The sequence below is a fragment of the Lemur catta genome, chromosome 16 (genome assembly GCF_020740605.2).
Source record: "Lemur catta isolate mLemCat1 chromosome 16, mLemCat1.pri, whole genome shotgun sequence".
NCBI classification, from domain to species: domain Eukaryota; kingdom Metazoa; phylum Chordata; class Mammalia; order Primates; family Lemuridae; genus Lemur; species Lemur catta.
The window spans coordinates 20,102,914-20,123,755 of NC_059143.1; the positions used below are offsets into that span (position 1 = coordinate 20,102,914).

General features: G+C 36.7%; 1 protein-coding gene across 1 annotated transcript in view; it reads right to left on the bottom strand.

Annotated features, from left to right (window-relative positions):
- Nucleotides 1-3,471: 3,471 nt before the first annotated feature.
- CDH2 (cadherin 2) overlaps nt 3,472-20,842 on the bottom strand; it is a 208,764-nt gene continuing 191,393 nt past the window's right edge. Inside the window, exons 15-16 of the mRNA XM_045527200.1 lie at nt 15,454-15,618; nt 3,472-4,883 (exon numbers count right to left, since the gene is read on the bottom strand). Of these exons, the coding sequence (XP_045383156.1) occupies nt 4,677-4,883; nt 15,454-15,618 (372 nt within the window). The 3' untranslated portion in view covers nt 3,472-4,676. The remainder of the gene's footprint in view (nt 4,884-15,453; nt 15,619-20,842) is intronic.

A 20,842-nucleotide genomic window follows, 5' to 3' on the forward strand; every position in this document is an offset into this window, starting at 1 on the left:
AATATATCAGCCCTTTAAAATAATAACTTTATGACCAACTATGGTTTATTCCAGGAAAGTTTGTTTCAATATTAGAAAACCTAATGATATTAACTGAATAATTCACTATATTAATGGGTTAATATATAATCACTATGTAGATGAAGAAAATACATTTTGTAAAATTCAACATGTACACACAAAAATCTCAAAGCAAACCAGATGTAAATCTATACCTATAGAAAATATTATGTATAATGGTGAAATATACAAGCTTTCCTACTATAGTCAGAAACAATAAAATAATGCTTATTTTTATCACTTCTACTAACTGCACAGGGGAAAAAAGCATTAATCTTAGAAAGACGAAAAAAAAAAAAACTGTCACTAATGCAGTCATGATTACCTATCAGGAAAATCCAAGAGAATCACCAAAAGCTATTAGGACTAATCCACGAGTGAAGACATAAACAAGAGAAATAATAGTTGATAAATTTCCAATACAGCAGTAATCATTAGAAAAAATGCTATGAAAGTAGAACCCACTCATAATAGCAATGAAAATTACGAAATAACAGTGTAATAAAATGAGATGTTTAGTGAAACTCTATGAATAAAGTATATATATGATCTGAAAAGTGAGAGATTATAGCATTGAATGGGATAATAGATGAAACTATTAACTTTTCACAACTCAATACAACTCTGAATAAAATTTTTTATGAAACTTGACAAAGTGTTTCTAAAATTTATGTACAAGAGAAAATGTGGAAAAAGAACATAGGCAATTTTGACTAAAAAGAACAGTGTGGGTAGTATCTTGTCAAAACTGATATTCTAGCATAACAATTTAGTATTGTGTGGGAATTAAAAGATCAATGGAAAAGAATAAGAGATTCAGAAACAAACACATGCTTACATGGGAATTGTGTATATGATAAAGATTACATTTCACATGCTTGGGTTATGGTTGAAGTTTCTAGCAAGTTGTATTTGGAAAACAGACCATGTATCTAGAAATTTTTGTAAAAGTTAGATTTGTACATTGTACAAAATAATTTCCCAGTGAATTAAAGAGTTAAATGCAAAACAGTAGAAAGAAAACAATATAGGATAATAATCTTATAATTTCGAGGTGGAAAGACCTCAAATAACTACACTAAACCATATTGAGAATAAACCACATAAAAATAAAAATTTCTGTAATGCAAATTTCTGTAAGAAAATTTATTAGATGAGCAAAAGACCAGGAAAAAATGCACATAAATAGCTTTTTTGTAGATAGCGCTGGTAGGAATGTAAATTGGTATAGTCTTTAATTAGGGAAATTTGGCAATGTCTTATTAAACTTTAAAGTGTACATATTTTATCATGGAAAATGACCTATTTTACAGGGATTCTAGTACTTATATGCATGTTTTTTATTACAGAAAAGGTCCAAATCACCAGGAATGGCCTAGAAAAACATGTTTCTAGGTGGGGTCCATAAATCATGTTCATAAATGTATAGTTTCTAAGGTTTTATGACGTCAGATGGTTACAGTAATTTTATAGAGTACTTGCAACTAGTACTGTGGCCTGCCTAAAAGGCTAACTTCCAAAGAAAAAGGAATAAGGCCTTGGCTAGATTGTCTTATATTTTGTGGTTACTATTTCGAGCTGCATAAAATCCTTTTGCAAAAGGAGGAAGTTGCTGGCTTTTAGAAAGCCTCATCTTCTTTTAGCTAAAAGGCACTCTGAAGCATGCTGAAACATTTGTAATTTCAGCCTTATTTAATTAACTTCTCTCCACATTCTTTAATCCAGCAATTCCAGCTCCAAGCTTCTATTAGTATTAGAGAAATACTCCCATGCAAAGAGACATGCACAAGGACATTTATTGTGGCATTGATTTTAATAGGAAGAAAATTGGAAACAACAAATTAATTAGGAAATGGTTCAATAAAACTCTTATGTCCATATTATGGGATACTATGTCACAGTTAAAAAGAATGAGGTAGATGTACATATATACTAATATGGAAAAATTGCCAAGATACACACTTAGTGAAAAAGGCAAGTTACAGAATAATACATAATGTACAATCTCATTTTCATGAAAACCAAACAAAATAAAATCTTTATGGAAATGCGTGTATAGAAATGCTTTCTGGAAGAACTAGAAATTATATCAACCAGCTAAAGAGAAGTTCCTTCCGTAGCAGGGCAGGAAGCTTCAAATTTTTATTAATTTCCTACTTTTATTATTAAAAAAATTTTTTTACAAAGGCAATACAGTTGTGTATTACATCTGCAAAAAGATTAACATTTACATTTACTGACTGTATATATATAAGATGTTTATCATTAACACTTAAAGTTTATACACGTACACACACACACACACACACACATACACACACAAGATATGGTCTATGTCTGTACACCAACCACAAGAAAATAATTTGAACAGGTTTGTTGATCTAAATAACGTAAATTTTAAGTGTTGCAATGTCAGAATTCAAAAAAATAGTTCCGTTTTATTTGGATGTACAACAGCACAGAGACACAGTCTAAGAATCAATTTTAGAAAAGACTGTTCCAGTTAGCAAATTTAGTAGTTTCATTATGGAAATTCCCAGAGGCAAACTCCAGCACATTTAATGATTAGAAAAGTAACAAGAAAGCATTGCCTACCCCGTGAATCAATAGAAAAGTAAACTTCACTGTCTGATATAAAATTACTTTTATGTTAAGCAAAAAACATGAGAGTTAATTAGAGGAGGTATATTATATGTTTTCAAAGTATACAGTATAAGAGTATATGGTGTGATAATGATTATGAAGCAGACAGACAAATACAAGTGAGAATTCCTCAAGTCTTTTAAGATTCACTAATGAATCATAGGGAGATACATCAAGAATTTTATAAAATTTAGCAGGAGTGTTTTGTTTTTTTTGTCTTCTGCGACCACATCAAAAGCAAATGGTCAATTCATTGAATAAAAGCCAGTCGAACCTAAATGTGTTTCACTAAGCACATAAAACAATGGCTTCAATGAACTGCGTGAAAATTCCAGGTGTCCCCTGCAGCTTCCGGGTCCAGTTCCATAACCCATTTACTGAAGTTTTCCTCATGCTGGTGGCTCTAACGGGAAAGACTTGTTAGAGTCAACATAACCATCAGTTTGAGCAGAAACAAATTAAAACATAAGTTATATTAAGAATTTACACCAAAGTTCAGTGAAGTGAAAGGACATGATTTTTTATATCACCACCGGTAGGGTCTATTCCCGGGTCACTTGATGTTTTTCTTCTCTGATGATGATTAGATCCAAAATGATCCTCTCTGCTGCTCACTGTGCATGGTTGCCATGCTACCCACTTCAATGGTGAATAGTGCAAGAACAAATACATACTTTTGTACTGTTGTTCGAAACAAAACTCCAGTACTTGGAATTTCTGCAACATTCAAAGCAGCTCAAGTAGAAAAGAAAAAGTTCAAACCAGTCACCAGATCCAAAATTAGCATTTTATTCAGAACGCTGGGGTCAGAGGTGTATCATTTATATTCTGGTACACAATACAGAGGCAAAGCTGTTGTCAGAAGTCTCTCCAGTTTAAAAGCTTTTTTTTTTTTTCATTTTTTTTTTTTTAAAAACACACACTTAGTAGTGCCATCAGTGTCAGGCCACCCCTTTCTTTTCTTTCCTTTTTTTTTTTTTTTTGGTACAAATTATGTAAAACATTTGTGCTAAGAACTTTTCTCCCTCCCCAAACAAAAAAGAAAATAAAAAATAAAAAAATTAAAAAATTAAAAATTGAGTATTCTAACTACAGCTCAACAATTGAATCAAATGTCACTTTTTTTGTAAATACTTTATCCATAACGAAAGATATAAACATGCAAAAAACCTGAATCCATAGTCCAAATAATACATACACATGTTCTGAAGTTTCTGCACTTCTCCATAGACTATGCCAATAAAACATTATGTACACATACCATTTTTACAGTGAAGTGGAAAAAATACAGAAATAAAAAAGTGTACATGGATTAAGACCAAAATGTGTCTAACATTCTAGTTTATGAAAAAATTCAATTTTGCTACAAATTGGTGATATGAAAACTCCCTTTATTTGCAACCAGCTGTGTAAGTTTTAAGATTTTAGTGGAAAAAAAAAAGAGAAACAAAACTAAAGTCTAAAACTAGAAGTAATGTACATTTTCCAATCTCATGGTCTCATCCCTCAAGATAATAAAATCGTTCCATGAGTTTTTTGTTTGTTTGTTTGTTTAATTCTGTATTTTAATAAAAGCAAATGCAATGTAACAAAAGCATGTTGAAGCATATCATGGTTTAACTTACTGCTCCCACCACAAAATATTTTGTCTTTTACTTATCGTTTCAGAAATCAGTACCATTAAAGCCTTAAACATAAAACTAATTCCAATCTGAAAAAGGTACAAAAAGGCACATAAAATCCCAGTGCTTCTGTACTGTAAAATTCAAGTGTAACTGAGCTCAGTGTTTTTCCAAACAGTATTGGATCACTGATATTCCCTCTGAGCCCAAATTGGTTTGCAGCCTATGCCAAAGCCTCCAGCAAGCACTGTGCTAGTAGACTACAAAGTTAAAGCCTAGCTTCTGTATGCTTTTTGGGAATATCAGTTGATATTGTTTGTACTTGTCCAAAAACCAAGTTCACCCTGAAGTTCAGTCATCACCTCCACCATACATGTCAGCGAGTTTCTTGAACCGCGGCCCCCAGTCGTTCAGGTAATCATAGTCCTGCTCGCCGCCACTACTTGAGGAATTAAGGGAGCTCAAGGACCCAGCAGTGGAGCCACTGCCTTCATAGTCAAAGACTAAGAGCGAGTCATATGGCGGAGCTGTAGGGTCATTGTCAGCAGCTTTAAGGCCCTACAATTTGGAAACACAAAGAAAGAAAGAAGGAAGAGAGGGTCACGATTTGCAAAACCACAGGCAGATCCTAGTGATTCCATGGGATCAAATAAACACTTGTTTGTAAATTTCCATTTACAGACCATAACATTTTTAACACATAGAAGCTGGAGTTATCACTATTTGAAAGTTAGACAAAAACCAACTCATGTCTTTCCTCTGTGAAGAGAAGACCATAAGGAGTCTAGTTCAAGAAGGCCAACACTTATGAAAGTAGGGGTTAATTGGAGAATATGTTTGACAGGTAGCAGAAATGAACGGCCTACTGCTTGAGGCAGAGAAGAAAGGATCTTAAATAACATAATATATAGCATAGGACTGCTGGATTTTTAAAAAATATCTCATTGAAATATAAGCTAAGTTATATCATGGTAATTAGTATGAAATCAATTCATTCATTCATTCAACATTTATGGAATACCTACTACTCTTACCAGGAAATCTGATAAATGCAACTGTGCAACAATAGTCCATTGCGCAAGAGCAATTTTGAGTGAATAATTTATTGGTGGAATAGGTTACATAAAACAATACAGAAGGCTATGAAATCATGTGATACATGGACCCTAATCAAAGTCAGGGTCAGGAGATTTTGACAATTAACAGGCTGAACAGGAATTATAGGCAAGGCAAAGAGAGGGGTGTACAAATGAGTACCATATGGTCCTTCCCCCGTACAAGGTTACAATCGAGCATAACAGGCATTACTCCACCATGAAGCAAATGATAAGTAAGTAACAAAACTGTGAAGTTTAGGCAAAAACCATCAGAATGCTGAAAAAAAATTCAAACTAGTATTAAGAGGTAGAAGTTCAAAGAGGAAGTAGCATTGTATATGACCTAATTTTGGAAGGATATCAAAGGAAGAATGAAGACAGGCCAGATGTGATTACTATGTAAAGAAAGGTGCTCATTAAGTCATTTGTTTTAGCATAACATTAAATGTGGAATTAATTGATAAATTGTGAACTGGTATTATTCTTTAAATAGCTTCCATAAAGCCTACAAAACTCATAATCCAATATCTGTACACTGTATAAATATTAGGGAGGAGAGGAATCTTTTCAACGTAAAATAACATGCATTATTGAACTCTTAAAATAGTTTTAAAAATAAGAAACAAAGAAATAATTACCATCTATATTCTTTTTTTTAAATTTCAGCGTATTACAGGGGCACAAATATTTAGGTTACATATATTGCCTTTGCTCAGCCCGAGTCAGAGCTTCAAGCGTGTCCATCCCCCAGACACGCATCGCACCCATTAGGTGTGTATGTACCCATCCTCTCCCTCCCTGCTCCCACCTGCCCGACACCCAATGAATGTTACTATATATATTCTTAACTCTTGCAAATAGATGCTTTTTAATATACAATTCAAGTATCTGCAGCTAGTTCATAACTATGCTCTGCAAAACTTCTAAGGATTTAATTTATGTCCTTTTGGCATTTTTTTTCCTGTTTTTTTCCCAATTCCATTCTAGTACTCCAAGAAATACCAACATTAGTACCACAAACAATCACTCTCTTTTCCCACAACTCTGCTTTTCAAATGCTGGTGGGGCAATGGTGGCCTCACTTGTCTGAGATGTCCCTGCTGGAGAGATCAATGCTTCCAAGCCACATGTACAGGGCTGTCCAGAAAGTACCCAGCCATAAATGTCTCTATTTTTCACATTACATGGCTGGATACTTTCTGGACAGCCTTTGTATTTTATGAGCATGTACATGTGGTTTTTTTATGAGCACGTGCTCATCTATCCTTTTAAGCTTACAGAGGAGGAACAGAGGTAACAAGCATGGAAATTAAGGTCAGACTGAGTATGGCGTAGTGGATAAGGGATCCAGTTGTAAGCTGACATCTCAGCACTACCCGTGGGACCTTAACACTGCCACGTCTCCAACTGTAATAACAGTAATAAGACTATTATAAAGAGCAGACGAGGTAAAGGGAGCCAAGAGCTCACCACAGTGTCTGGTACATGCAGAGCTCAATGAATATTAGTACTTTAAAAAATTTAAGTTTTAGAGAAAAATTTCCTGCCTGGGATTTGAAAATTAAAAAAAAAAAAAACTAAAGATATAATATTCTAAGAAACAAAATGGCAGCTGCTTGACTTCGATCAAAAACCAGAGAGAAAAAGTACACACGACCAGCGTTCCCACCTCCACGGATCTCTCACCAACAATCCTAACCATCAAATTAAGTATCACTTTTCCTCAAGTCATGTAATACTATTTATAACCCCGAAAAGCCTGTGTAAAATAAAACGAAGCAAGTCTTCAGCAAAGTACTTCAATATGTTTATATAAAACATAAATAACTTCAGATAGGATTTTCTTTAGCTTATTTTTAGAATAAGCTACAAGGCAATTCTGCTAAAATTGAGAAACCTACAATTTCTCAAACTTCATAATTCCCTTCTGTGGTAGATTGTGTTACTGTCCCCAGTGATTCACTGCTTGTAGTGTAGGCGGGTCACACACCCACACTACCGCAGTGCCTCCCTGGAGTCAGAGTTTACGTCCCCGACCCCACTGCCAGGCGTGGCTTTGTGACCGGCTTTGGCCAATGCGACGTGAGTAGCTGTGAAGAGTAGTAGCTGCTTTCAGAGTTCTATCTACTGTGTTCCCACGTGTTCCCTCTCCTTTCCCCCTCTGCCAGGAGAATGGCCTGCCTCAGATGGGAATTCTATTTCTCCATGGATCCTGAGATGAAGAGGACATGAGGATCAGGAACTGAGCTACTGCTGGACTGCAGCTGACTTGTAACTTGAGCATGAGGAAAACCTTTGTTAGTATAAGCTAACGATACTTTGGAGCTGCCAGTTACTGCATGTAATAACCTTAGCTAGCAGAAGCCAAAGAATGCACCTTCATTCATTTTGTTTTTACATTTGTGTATTCAATTCAAAACATATTTGTTAGTATCTATTGTAATGTATTCTGCTTAATCGTAGAGATACAACTATCAATGAGCTAGATCCAATGCCTGCCCTTGTGGAGTTTATACTCACATATTAGCACACACCCCTCTTCCCTTTTCCCTACAATATCTAGTCATTGCAAATTTAAGCAACAGGTGATTCCTTTGGTTCAGCACTACATAACTAGGGCCATACAAGCACTGGACCCAAGAAAGATCTGAAGGAAAATCAAGAAAAGTCTGATAAGGAGAAGAAGTTGCTGAAAACAAATATTAAATTTCCATTATGAGAACTGCTTTATAATACAGACAACAGAAACAATGGCTGGGGTCACTTTTTTCAGATGATCTGATTTAGCACAATTCAATTTTTAAGTGAAAATAGAGCCCTGCCCAATCTTTATGGTAGCAATAGCAAACTGGAAATATGGAAAGGTTAAGACTAAAATTAGCTCTAAAGAGTTAATGGCGGGGGTTCAAGTGTGTCTGGACTCAGTCCAGAGAAAATGGATGGCCCGTGTTTACTATGTCCAGGGAGCAAACACAAGAAGAGGTCTGGTCTTCGCCGGCGTGTTAAGGACCCCAGAGCTCATCCTCAAACATCTAAGTCACCAAATTCAGTTCCTTAAAATAAATATAATGCTGGTGACAATCTATTCCCATAGCCACTATTGAGATTCTCCAAAACATTCCTTTTTTTTTTTTTCAGCTCCTGTATTGGCCTTCTGATCATCCTGGTGGTTTCTGAATCTGTTTTCTTTCTTTCTTTTTTTTTTTTTAAAGAGGTTAAGGCCATAAAATCCATTAGAGAGAGACCATTGTGCTATGCTAGAGCATGGCACATTGCCTTATGCTTTAATAATGACAAAAGGGCAAAACCACTGAATTTTTAAAGAATTCTTAGGCAAGTCCTCTTTCTAGGCAGAAGGTTAAGTACTTCAAGTCCCACTTCCACTTGGATAGCACTGATTCTTATCTGAGAATAAAATAAGACTCTCCTGAATGACGTATTATATAAGCTCTTTGTAATATTTTGGTAATTCTGAGAAGATCACGGCAAAGTCCTGAGAAACTGACATGCCCGAGTAACAGGCATGAAATCAGAGAGAATGCACAGAAGAAACCCAGTGGGCAATGGAACCTTCTCGTTCTCCCCATGGGATTCCCTATTCTTAGATGTGGACATCATTTCACAGGATGTACTGTTGCCAAACTTACAAACTAACTGCATGGGTTTCTCTAGGTTGGACTAAATTTAGCAAAGTGTGCTCTTGTTCTGCCTTTCCTGGAGAGGTAGATCTTGAACTTTGGATAAATCTGAACTATTTTCTGAAGTTGGAGGCTCCTCTTTGCAAAGTGAGAACTGTGGCTCTGGCTGAATTCTTGCTGAGCTTGTATTTATAGACTCCTGATCCTATGCTGTATGGGCGGAGACACGCTTTCATGCGGATGATAAAAACCCACATTCTCCAGTGAGGAACACGTGAGGGATATAAGAGGGAAGAGGGCCTATTGATTCCTTTCCATTCTGTCTTTTATAGCCTTAGTGCCACTGCATGAGTACAGGTCCTCATTGAATCCTGCCTGGACCACAGCAAAAGCCTGTCTCACTGGTCCCCCTGTCTCCAGTACTATTCCTGTTTCTTTCTGACGAACTACTCTTGGTTTCTCTCTCAAATGTTACTTGATGTCATTCCCCCACGCAGAGCTCGCTGACTGCTCTCTGTGACCTCCAGCAGTGCCTCTCAAATAAGGGAGGAGTTCCTCAGGGTGTGTGAAAGATGATTTTCACTTGGTGCATGACCACTTTAAAATAATTCCCTTTATTTAAGGAAATTAAGATAAACTTAATTTAACATTTAAGTTTACAGAAAATAATAGAAGAGGTGTGCAGAAATAGGAAAAACGAGGTGTTACGCAAATACCTGCTGTTTGGGTAACCTATAGGATAAAGTCAAAATTCTTTAGAAGAGGATTCAGTGAATCTGGACTGTTCACCCGCACTGTTTCTTTCAGCTCTTCTCAACTCCAGCAACTCAACTGAATTATGCATCTCCAAAGGCAAGCTCCAAAACTCAAAAGCATCGTGTCCTTGTGCACCTCTGTGTTATGTACATACTCATTTTATTCAGGCTGAAATGTTATTCCTTTTGTTTAAAATGTTCCCTCTCATCTTTTTTCATCCAATTATCTAGCCATCCTTCCATTCATTCATCCAAAAGCTCATTAAAAATGTCACTTCTTCAAGCATGTTTTTTCCCCAGTCATGACAGGGAGTCATTCGCGTGGTCCCTCTAGTCCCTTTTATTATCATGTTTCGATTACATGAGATTGTGACAAACCTTTCTGTAGAGGCTGTTCTGTGTTCCCATTCTACTGTCCAACACAGTGCCTGGCACCCAGTAACTCTGCACCACTGTCATGGGCTTAGCTTTTCCCCTCAGCATCTTGTTCATACTTATATCTACTCCTTTCAGAGAAAGCCAGGATTTAGATTTACAATATATAGGGGAGGAGGGGATGGGTATATTCACACCTAATGGGTGCAGTGTGCACCGTCTGGGGGATGGACACACTTGTAGCTCTGACTCGAGTGAAGCAAAGGCAATATATGTAATCTAAACATTTGTACCTCCGTAATATGCTGAAATAAAATAAAATATATGCGGATATAAAAGCACACCATGTTTATATTACAGCTGAATTCTGTGACTTATCAAGGACAATGTTACTACCCTACTTTCTGGGAATTTCACTTTACTAAAAGCAATTTTTTGAAAGAAGAGGATTTTAAGTGTTTTATTTATAATCAGAGAATAGTACAGTACAAAGTCTTTTAGTTTTAAAAGGTAATTTACTTATAAGAATAATATACTAATAATAATTAAGATATTTTACTATGTGACAGGAACTATATCAAGCACTTTATATATAAGATCTCATTTAGTTCTCACTGCAATCTTAAAAGGAGGTTCTATTATTATTCCCATTTTACAAATAAGAAAACTGGAAATACAAGGGGTTAAATCCAAGGATCTTGACCTTATATAAAGTACCAGAGCTGTTAGGTGAGGCAGATGGATTTGAATTCACATAAATTCTCAACTCCTATAAGAGTGGAAAGAAGTATTTTAAAAGAGGACAAATTAAACTTAATTAATAGGAGAAAAAGGCAAACATTGTAAATGTTAGTAGTTTTATGCAAATTAATCTAGAAGAATCTTATGTAAGTTTTAGACAATATTAAGCAAAAATTGGTCTTTTAATAGAAGTATGCTCTTGGTGTGTATACTTCTAAGTATAATAAAATATTTCTTTATATATAAAGTATATAGAGTATACTTCTCTCTATATAGAGAAATACACAGGATTAGTACAGTTATTGGAGATACGCTAATACCTACTGTTGGGCTGAGTTTAAAATAAATTTGTTTCAACTTTTCATCTTCTTAAGGTCATGTCTAAAAATTCAAAATAGAATGAAATTCTGAAGTTGAAATTCAAAAACGTGTGACTTGGTTTTCTCTACCTACCAGACTGAAAATAAGTTATCATTTTTGAGATTTAAGGCAACATTCGTTCATTATTTAAATAAACAAACTAGAAAATGTTCTCACGAGTTTTCTTACTCCTTATGTCCACAAAAGCACTCCAATTATAATCCCCACTACATTATTCTTCCTTTGGAACATTTGGTACTCTGCTAAATCAAATAAGACCTGCAGATAAATATATTTGTGGGCATTTTAAATGTTTTTTATAAAATGTGCATGAGTTCTATCTAGGTGCCTTCAACTGTTTTAAAACTTTGCATGTGTTTATTTTTGTCCAGTTAATGAACGACATTGAACAAGTCTTAACGGGTATCTTGGATGGAAGAATCTAGATGGTGCTTTGGAATGTTATTACTGGTTTAGGCCTTTGGACAATTTTCATCTTCCTGAACTTTTCCATAGAAATGATCGTCACATCCCTGAAACTCTCCTTTTGGTTGTCTTCTGTGATACCTTGACCCTCTTACACTTTCTTCCTATTTCTAACTGTAGGGATCTTTTCAGGTAAAAATTTTTGGTCCCCTTTGTCCTCCGTATGTATCCCAAGAATGGAAAAATAAGCACCACATATACTCACCAGCAAATTGGCTTCCCTGATCATCACCTAAGTGCACATTTGGGAATGACACCAATTGGGTATCGGACAGAGGTGGGGGGTGGGGGGAGGGGATGGGTGTATACCTACTTGATGAGTGCGATGCGCACTGTCTGGGGAATGGACACGCTTGAAGCTCTGACTCGGGGGGAATGGGGAGGCATGGGCAATATACATAACCTGAACTTTTGTACCCCCATAATAAGCTAAAATAAAATAAAATAGAAATAAAAAAATAAAAATAAATAAAAATAAAGAAATCACATTCAAATTCATGGATTTAGTTGCGATTTGGGGAATGATTCCCAAATTGGATCCTTTCATCCACTCCTTTATTCACCAAACCAATGAGCCTTCTACTGTCACTCAGGGATAAGCACCTCTTCCCAGAAACAGGACAGGGCTCAGAGAGGTGAGTTCTAGGTCCTGCGAGTTGCCACTGGATGGCACGTAATCCACATTCTGCATGCCTGACCATTCCTGAGTTAATAAAGACTTAAGGAAGGACCCAACTTCTAGAAAAAGGGGGAAGGGAATTCCAGGCAGGAAGACCAGCATGTGGATAGGCAGGACCATAGCATTGCAAGCTGGCATTGTAGAGTACAAGCAGATTTCTCTGCTGCTAGCCTGCGATGCTGGCTGGGGAGGGGTCTGAGCTGAAGCTGAAATGCCAAGTAAGAACCAGACACAACAAGCCTCCCATGCCTGGGAAAGTACTTAGGATCCTGGCACGTTTGCATTGTACAAAGACTGCTGACAGCAAAGCGTGGAAAACACACAAAGACAATCTATGTCTAATTTATTTTTTTAATCTGCATATTACCGGCGTAGTTATGTTACACACAGTAGACATTCAATAGTGATTTGCTGAATGGATGATCCTAAACCAAGCTCGAGATAGTTTCCAAATGAGTCATTTTTAACACAAGCAGGCAAACCTCAAATTATGAATTGATTGTATTCTAAAAGTTAATTTGCAGTCAGTTGTTTGGAACAAAGTTTTTTACAGAAGTAATCACACCTGTTTGTTTTGGTTTCAAGCCCCTTTTTAGGCTGCGTACTGAGCACTGTTTTAGAGAAAGAAAACTCCAAATGGAAATTCCTTTTATAATTCTTTCTATTGTGGCCTAAGAAAGTTTGGGTAAATAAATGAACCTTATTAACTAGATGCTCTTAGAATAACCAATATCTTCTGGACAAAGTGGCTCATGCCTATAATCCTACCACTTTGGGAAGCCGAGGCAAGAGGACTGCTTGAGGCCAGGAGTTCAAGACCAGCCTTAGCAAAAAATAGAAAAATTAGCTGGGTGTGGTGGTACATCCCTCTAGCCCCAGCTACTCAGGAGACTGAGCCAGGAGGATCATTTGAGCCCAGTCATTTGAGGCTGCAGTGAGCTACGATGACACCACTGTATTCTAGCCCACATGACAAAGCGAGACCTTGGGGCAAAAAAAAAAAAAAAAGAAAAGAAAAGAATAACCAACATCCTTGTTTTCTGAATGTAATCAGCACCAGTAGTGTGAAAGGCTTCAGACTTGGTCTCCACTGAATCTCAAATGTAAATTGGGCAGTGCCCATAGCTTCATGCCCTACACGTCTGCCACAGTGAATACTTGCATGTCTAAAAACAACAAAATCTGAGAGCTAGGCAATGTACTAGATGTTCAGGTTATAAAAACATGAGCAAGAAATAGTTCTTGTCCTGGAAAGAACTTGCATGCTGAGTGGGAGCGAGCAACAGTGGCAGTTACACCCCAGCTGGAGAGGGCTGTGGCAGAGGCAGCACCCTGTCACTCCTTCCCAGCGGTGTCATGGAAGGCTGTGCAGAGAAGGTAATGTTTCAGCTGAACTCTGAAGGCCAAATGGAAGTCCTGCAGGGGGTCCAGAGGGTAAGGGCTTTGCAGAAGTTACAGCACATTCAAAAGTGTGATGCTTTTGAGGGACGGCAAACAGTTCAGCGGGGAAACTCAGGAAGGGAATGTGGGAGGTTGAGGGGCGGGGAGAGAGCAGGAATCAGAATCTGAATAACTTTATAAATACTGCTTAGTTCCCATACCTACAGTCAAAAGATTCACTGTATCTTCAAACCTGACAACCACAGGAATAACCCAATAACTTCTCATGATGACAAACACTAAATAAAAAAAAAAAATCATCCAGGCACTGGTATATAGTCTAAAAGATCTAGCCACATAGATAAATTTCTACAAATTTCCCTACCCAGGTCTGTACATAAAATAAGAGCTGGAAAAGTCAGGACATATTTCTGTAGATAAAGGGATTTACTGGCATTCTGTTGTTTTTGCCTTCCATCTGCTTTTACAGCATGTCTACTACAAATTAACCTATTACCAATTTAGCACAAGTGAATAGGTATGTTCAGAAAGCAGCATATAATTTAGGGATAGACAGTGATGGACAGTTGTAGAGATATATATTCCAATTCTGTTCCCAAATTTCTTCTATCAGCTCTAAGTGCATCTAAAAACCTAAGGTAGTTTGGTTATGTTTATATTATACAACTATTTCAAGGAAACCCAGGAAATGAGAGTCTTATCAGCACATGACTGAAGGCCACATACAATAGATACATTCCACTTTGTAATGCACTGGGACCAATTCCAATCTTGGAGATACTGAGGCTAGGGCCAGAGAACAGGAGTCCTGCCATATATTCACAATCAATATCAAAATGTATCTTTCTCTTGTATTTATTAATATAATGTAAATTCAAAAGGAGAATTATAGTAAAACTGGGGACATGATCCAAAAAATAGCATAAATCATTTTTACTTCAAAACTTAGGTATTAAATGTAGCAGGACTCTTGGTCAGTAATGAAATGAATGCCATAATAATTGTGACAGTGAAAATCATATCTGTTATATTCAACAGAGAATTAGCTTCCCTTTAAAGAAGCTCTTAAAACTCCTCAACTAGACAAGTATTTAAATCACTTACATAATATTTAATTTAGCTCTTCCAACTAATCTCTTTTGATGGAGTCATTGGCTAGGCACTGAACTTGTGAGATGCAAAGGGTACAGTATGAGGAAAATTAAACTGAACTACTGTTAAACATTTATCCATGCTAATAAATGAAATTAAATACATTATAATATTGTTAGTCTGTTTATTACTTGTAATCTAGGGGAAAAGTCCTTCTTGGAGATGACAGTGTGACTAACACTGATAACATATGATGAATGTCATTTTACAAATGCAGAATATTAATTGATAGATCTCTTTTTGGTCGATCAACACAACTACATTTGTTCTTTGTTAATGAAGCCGCATTTGCTTTCACACAAAGATAAGCTTGAGAAAAACAAGTGTTTTAATGAACTACACAGTTGTATTTCAAGCAATTTGTGGCCTACAGAGATTTAACCATTGGCATAAAATTAAAAAAAAAAAAAAACGCTTATAAAGAAAATGAGTCTCTCTTTGTACCTCATTAATGAAGTCCCCGATGTCCCCAGGGTGTGGGGCTGCGGATCTGACCGGATACTGGGGCTCGGCGTGGATGGGTCTCTCATCCAGTCGTCGGATTCCTACAGGCTTAATGGCATCAGGCTCCACGGTATCAGGCTGCTGGAGTTGGCTCAAGTCATAGTCCTGCAAAAGACAAAATCCCAAACCCAAGGTAGATGGGCACGAAGATGGAAAACTCCAGTCTCTATTTTAAAACATAGACTCAGAACACATAGAAATGAGTGCAATTTAACATAATGGAAAAGTTGCCACTGTGAGTTTTTCATGTTATGATTAAATATTTCTTTCACACAGCTCTTTCTTCTGTGCTTTTCATTCCTGCAGTCTGTGCTCCATCTGCTTTACAAGGTTCCTCATCAGTTTCCAATGGAAAACAGCAGTGTGACGAGGTCTCACTGTAAAATGACTAAAAAACCTACTAGACAATGTAGTTGTACCACAGAAGCAAAGGTACTAACTTAATGTCTTTAATACTATAAAAAGATGATGAAGGTGCTTTTTCCTTTTCCATAAAGGAAGGCATTAGTTCATCAAGGTTTCAAAGCCACCCTTCATCTTTCCCGTCCTTTTATGGTCTAGAACAGAGTTCGCACACTACGGTCTATGGGCCCAGTCTGACTCGTGGCCTATTTTTCTCTATGAATAGCTTTTACATTTTTAAAGCATTACTTAAAATAACAACAACAAAGAAAAATATGCTACAGAGACTATATGTGGCCCACAAAACCTAAACTCTTTACTATAATATCTGGCCCCTTATAGGAAAAGTTTGCCAACTTCTGGTGCAGTGGTGCTAGGCTGGAGAGAGGGTGGATTTGCTTCCAATGCAGTCCTCTGCGAATGTCTTGGAAAAAACAGCCTGTCCACTTTCAGAGAGGCAGAGGAGAACTTGTGAAGGATGCTCTGGGCATAGGTTGGGCCCTCAGAACTATTTTCAGCTAAGGCATCAGCCAGCTGGATGAGAATGAACACAGAAACTGACAATAATGTGGAAATGAATCCACATTTTAGGTTTAGGCAAATGCTCTGTAGTTTTCAAACCTCTAAATTTTGGTGATACAAAAATGTCATATCCCCAGCTAAACCCAACTTCTCCAATTCAACATTGGCATTTATAGAGACTACAGATTTTCTGGTACTCTTTTTAAGAAGTTTGGGCTTCATCTCTCTGTCTAAAACCAGCTTAAAACCTTTTGCAGTATCTGTACGGTGGTTTGGATTTATTCAATACTTGAATATTTACCATGTTTTGGCAATGTTTGCGGTGTTTTACCTATGTTCGCTCATTTAATCCTCTTAACAACACATGTGATATTAAGTTTTATTATCCCAATTTAAGGGACGGGGAAACTGAGTTTCAAATAACCCAAGTGACTTGTTCATTATCCCAGATCTATTAAGAAATAGACTCTGATTCCAAATGTATTAGACTTTAAAGCTTGGCTCTTTCACAGTCACGTATGAGTAAATCAAGACTGAATGACAAGGTTAGGTTTAGAGCAGGGGTGAGGAACCTGGAGACTTAGGGCCACATGTGGCTTTCTAGGTCCTTAAATGTGGCCTTTTGACTGAATCCAAATTTTATAGAACAAATCCTTTTATATTTAATAATATATTTTTGTTCACCTTTTATATTTAACTTTATTTTTAAAATATACACCTTTAAATACCGAAGAATAAAATAAGCTTCAGTGGAACAATCCTCCCAGATTGACCAGGACAATTAGAACATTAATGAGCCATAAGGGCTAAACTGATGGCTGCTATGCTCATGATTTAGTTCTAATTTCCCTGCCAGACTGGCGCCACTACTGCATGAGGCTGGTTGGCAAGAGTTTACGGGGGTCGAGTATGCCAGTCTGTTATCAGCTTTTGACAACGGTGCTTGTGTTTCTTTTTGAAGTGGAATTTGTGAATAGTGGCACAGCTTGGCAGTATTTTTTAATTCTGTCTGCTTAACAGCCCATAGTGTCAAAGAAGACCAAGAGAATGCTGAAGGGCGAAAACAGATTTTTAAATGAGGATTGGGAATTGCAATATTATCTTGTTTCTGCTAAAGATAAGACAATTTGCTTGCTTTGTGATACTGCAGTATCAACATTAAAGAAATTCAATGGTCATCAGCATTATAACACTCATAAGGACCACAGACATTTTCAATTAGAGGGAGAGGCACCAAAGGTTGCATGGCAGAAATTAAGACATGAGAAGCAAAAGCAAAGAAATTCTTTCAACCAGCAATAGGATCTCGAAATAACAGAACAGAAGAAACTTATAGATTATATGCTAGGAAAAAAGGGAAGCCATTCAGCAATGTAGAAATTGTGAAAGAATGCACTGTCGAAGTTGTAGGATGCTTAGACCCCAATTATGTTTCAAAGTACAAACAACAGCCTCTTTCAAGGAGACCCATAACTGATACACAGCATGAATTAGCCTTCAACTTCATGCAGTACTTGAAAAGGAAAATATATATTATTCAATTGCTTTGGATGAATCAACTGATACTTCTGACTCAGCATAGGTTTTATACTTCATTTGGGTCATGACAGAAGATTTTCTCTGCTACAAAGAGTTACTCGCTTTGGGCACTCTTCTGAAAAGAACACGGGGAAACAGATATCGTCAACAACTTTCAATATAAATGTCATGAAGTTGGACTGAATTTGGTAAGTTTAGTTAGTGTATGTACAGACCGTACACCTTCCATGACAGGAAAACATGAAGGGTTTATTGTACAGACAAAAAAAGTATTAACAGATCCAGATGCTCTCATTTCTTTTCATTGTATCTTGCATCAGCAAAATCTGTGCTAAAGCTAATATTTTAAGTGACACTTTGCAACAACTTATAAGTATTGTTAACCATATTTGTGCAAATACAACACGGAATCCTCAGTTTCATAACATGCTAAAGTTGAACGATGAGGTATTCAGTGTGGATTTGCAGTATCATTCTAAAGTGTGTTTGCCAATGCAGGGAAAAGTGTCAGCCAAAATTTTAACTCTGGGAAAACAGATAGTTAAATTTTATGAAGAACAGAATCAGTAATGTGAATTATTGAAAGAAGATTTCTGTAAGAATGCAGCATTTCTGTGCTATATCATGGCAAATCAAAACGACCTGAATGTTTCTTTGCAAGGTTAAACTAAGTCTATATATGATATGTGGCAAAAAATCCAAGCATTTCAAAAAAGCTATCTTTTTACAAAACACTTCTTCTTCAAAAGGAAATTTCGGATGAACATTTTCTCAAGTTAGCAAAGGTCATTGATGAGCAGGATGATATATGCGAATCATCTGAAGAATATATAGCTGTTATGAACCTATTAATTGGAGAATACAACGAAAGGTTCACTGACTTTGAGAATCATGACATCACATGCAAATTAGCATTTCAGCCTCACCTACTTGATACTAACCAAGGAACCTAAAGAACTACAGATGGAATTGATTGAGCTCCCAGTAGATGACATTTTAAAATCATTTGTCTGATGCTAAGAAAGATGCAATTGAAATATGGAAAAATGCAGTAGAATATGCACGCCTTCAGCAACATGCCTGAAAAATGCTTTCTTGCTCTTCGACCACTTATTGCTGTGAATCTACATTCTCCTACCTAACCCAAATCAAGACACCCTTAAGGTCAGAAATGACTGATACCCATCCAGAGGATGAACTGCAACTGCAGACCTCCACGCTGCAACCAAATATTCAAATACTTTCCAACAAAAAGCAGACACGCAAAGTTATTAAAAGGTTATTTAACTTTAAAATTAACAAATAGTTTTCATTTTTGAAATTATTAAGTACATAGTAGGTAGATTTTTGCAAAATAATGTACATTTTTAGGTATATCTAATTGAAGTTTCTTGGATGTGGCCTAATTTGATTGTAGCTAAGTTAATGTGGCCTTCCAGCATGAAAAGGTTCCCCACCCCTGGATTAAAGAATAAGGAACTAGATAGATTACAGGAATGTGAGAAATGATTAAAATAACAAAGGAGACAAAGGGGAGAAAGGTCACTAACCTTGATACCCACTGTGTGCCAGGTACTACTACACCAGGCTCTTGATAAGTGTTTCCTTGCTATCAATACTTTCTAACAAACCTGTGAAGAATGTTTTATTATCATCTTTTTAGATATAGAAACAGAGAGGTTGAGTAACTTGCCTAAGGTCACACAGCTAGTATGTGAATAAGATGGAAAACAAAACCAGATGTGTCTTACAAAGCATCTGATTTAAAAGTTATCTCTATGCTCCTTGAGACACTTTGATCCTGACAACACTCCCCCTGGATAATTCCTTATCAAGAGCTTCAACTAGCCTAACAGGTGAAGGCACTGAATTACCCTGATGGAAAAACTCCTCCTCTTAGGAGTGTACAAGGCGATGCAGAAGGTGAGGTCGGCACACAAAGTACCATGAGGCAGAGCAGGTGGCAAACTTGGTATATTACAAAGTACAACATGCTCAGAGGGAAAACTGGCTTTAGGTTTGAACCTTGAACCATCCATGGGCTGGGGCCAGCATGCTGTTTTGGGAGGACTAACAGCATGAGCAAAGGCATTCTCGGGTCAGGACAGGGTATTTCAAGTCATCCATAGAAAACTTGAGGGAAAACACCTTGATCTTGCACAAATGTGCTCCATTTTCAATGTTACAGAATTGAGTAATTTATAGACTATCTTAAAGTAAAGGTCCATGATGATATAACAGATGTGAAAGCCTCTGAAAAGTTAAAATGCTATACAAGATAAAAAAGAGGGATTTATTTAGAGAATTTTAAATGCTTTCACCCAAAGAAGGATGTTTTTCCAGGCCATGTTTAATTGCATAACTACCAAGCCCAGTAGAGTGGGGTGAACCGTGAATAAGTGTGCATTCTAACAATTACCAAAGCTGTCCCTGGGAAGGGGGAAAAGAGATGGCAAGTGTATTGATGACAGTTAATAAATGTTTTTACCCTGAGGGTAAAAATCTTTATTAGAAGTCTGAATTACACAAAAATAGGTAATCGAATCTTACGTTTAAGGACTGTTTTTTTACCTGGTGACATATTCCCCAATAGTCCTGGATAGCTCAGGGTGACAATTATAAGAATATAGAGAGATTTCTTTCATATAGCTAAAGATAACAGGCATGTGGGCTTGTGTTATTCCTTAGCTGGGAAGAACCCCTCTACCCCGACTTTTTATACAATTCCCACTGTATCCTAAGGTTGCAAATACAAATGCATTTTGATTGGCCAGCAGTACTTTAAAAATATTCAAATAGGTCACCAACATTTAGACGTAGGTATATCTCACCTGGAAACAGGAAGATCTGGCAAAATACAGCTCAC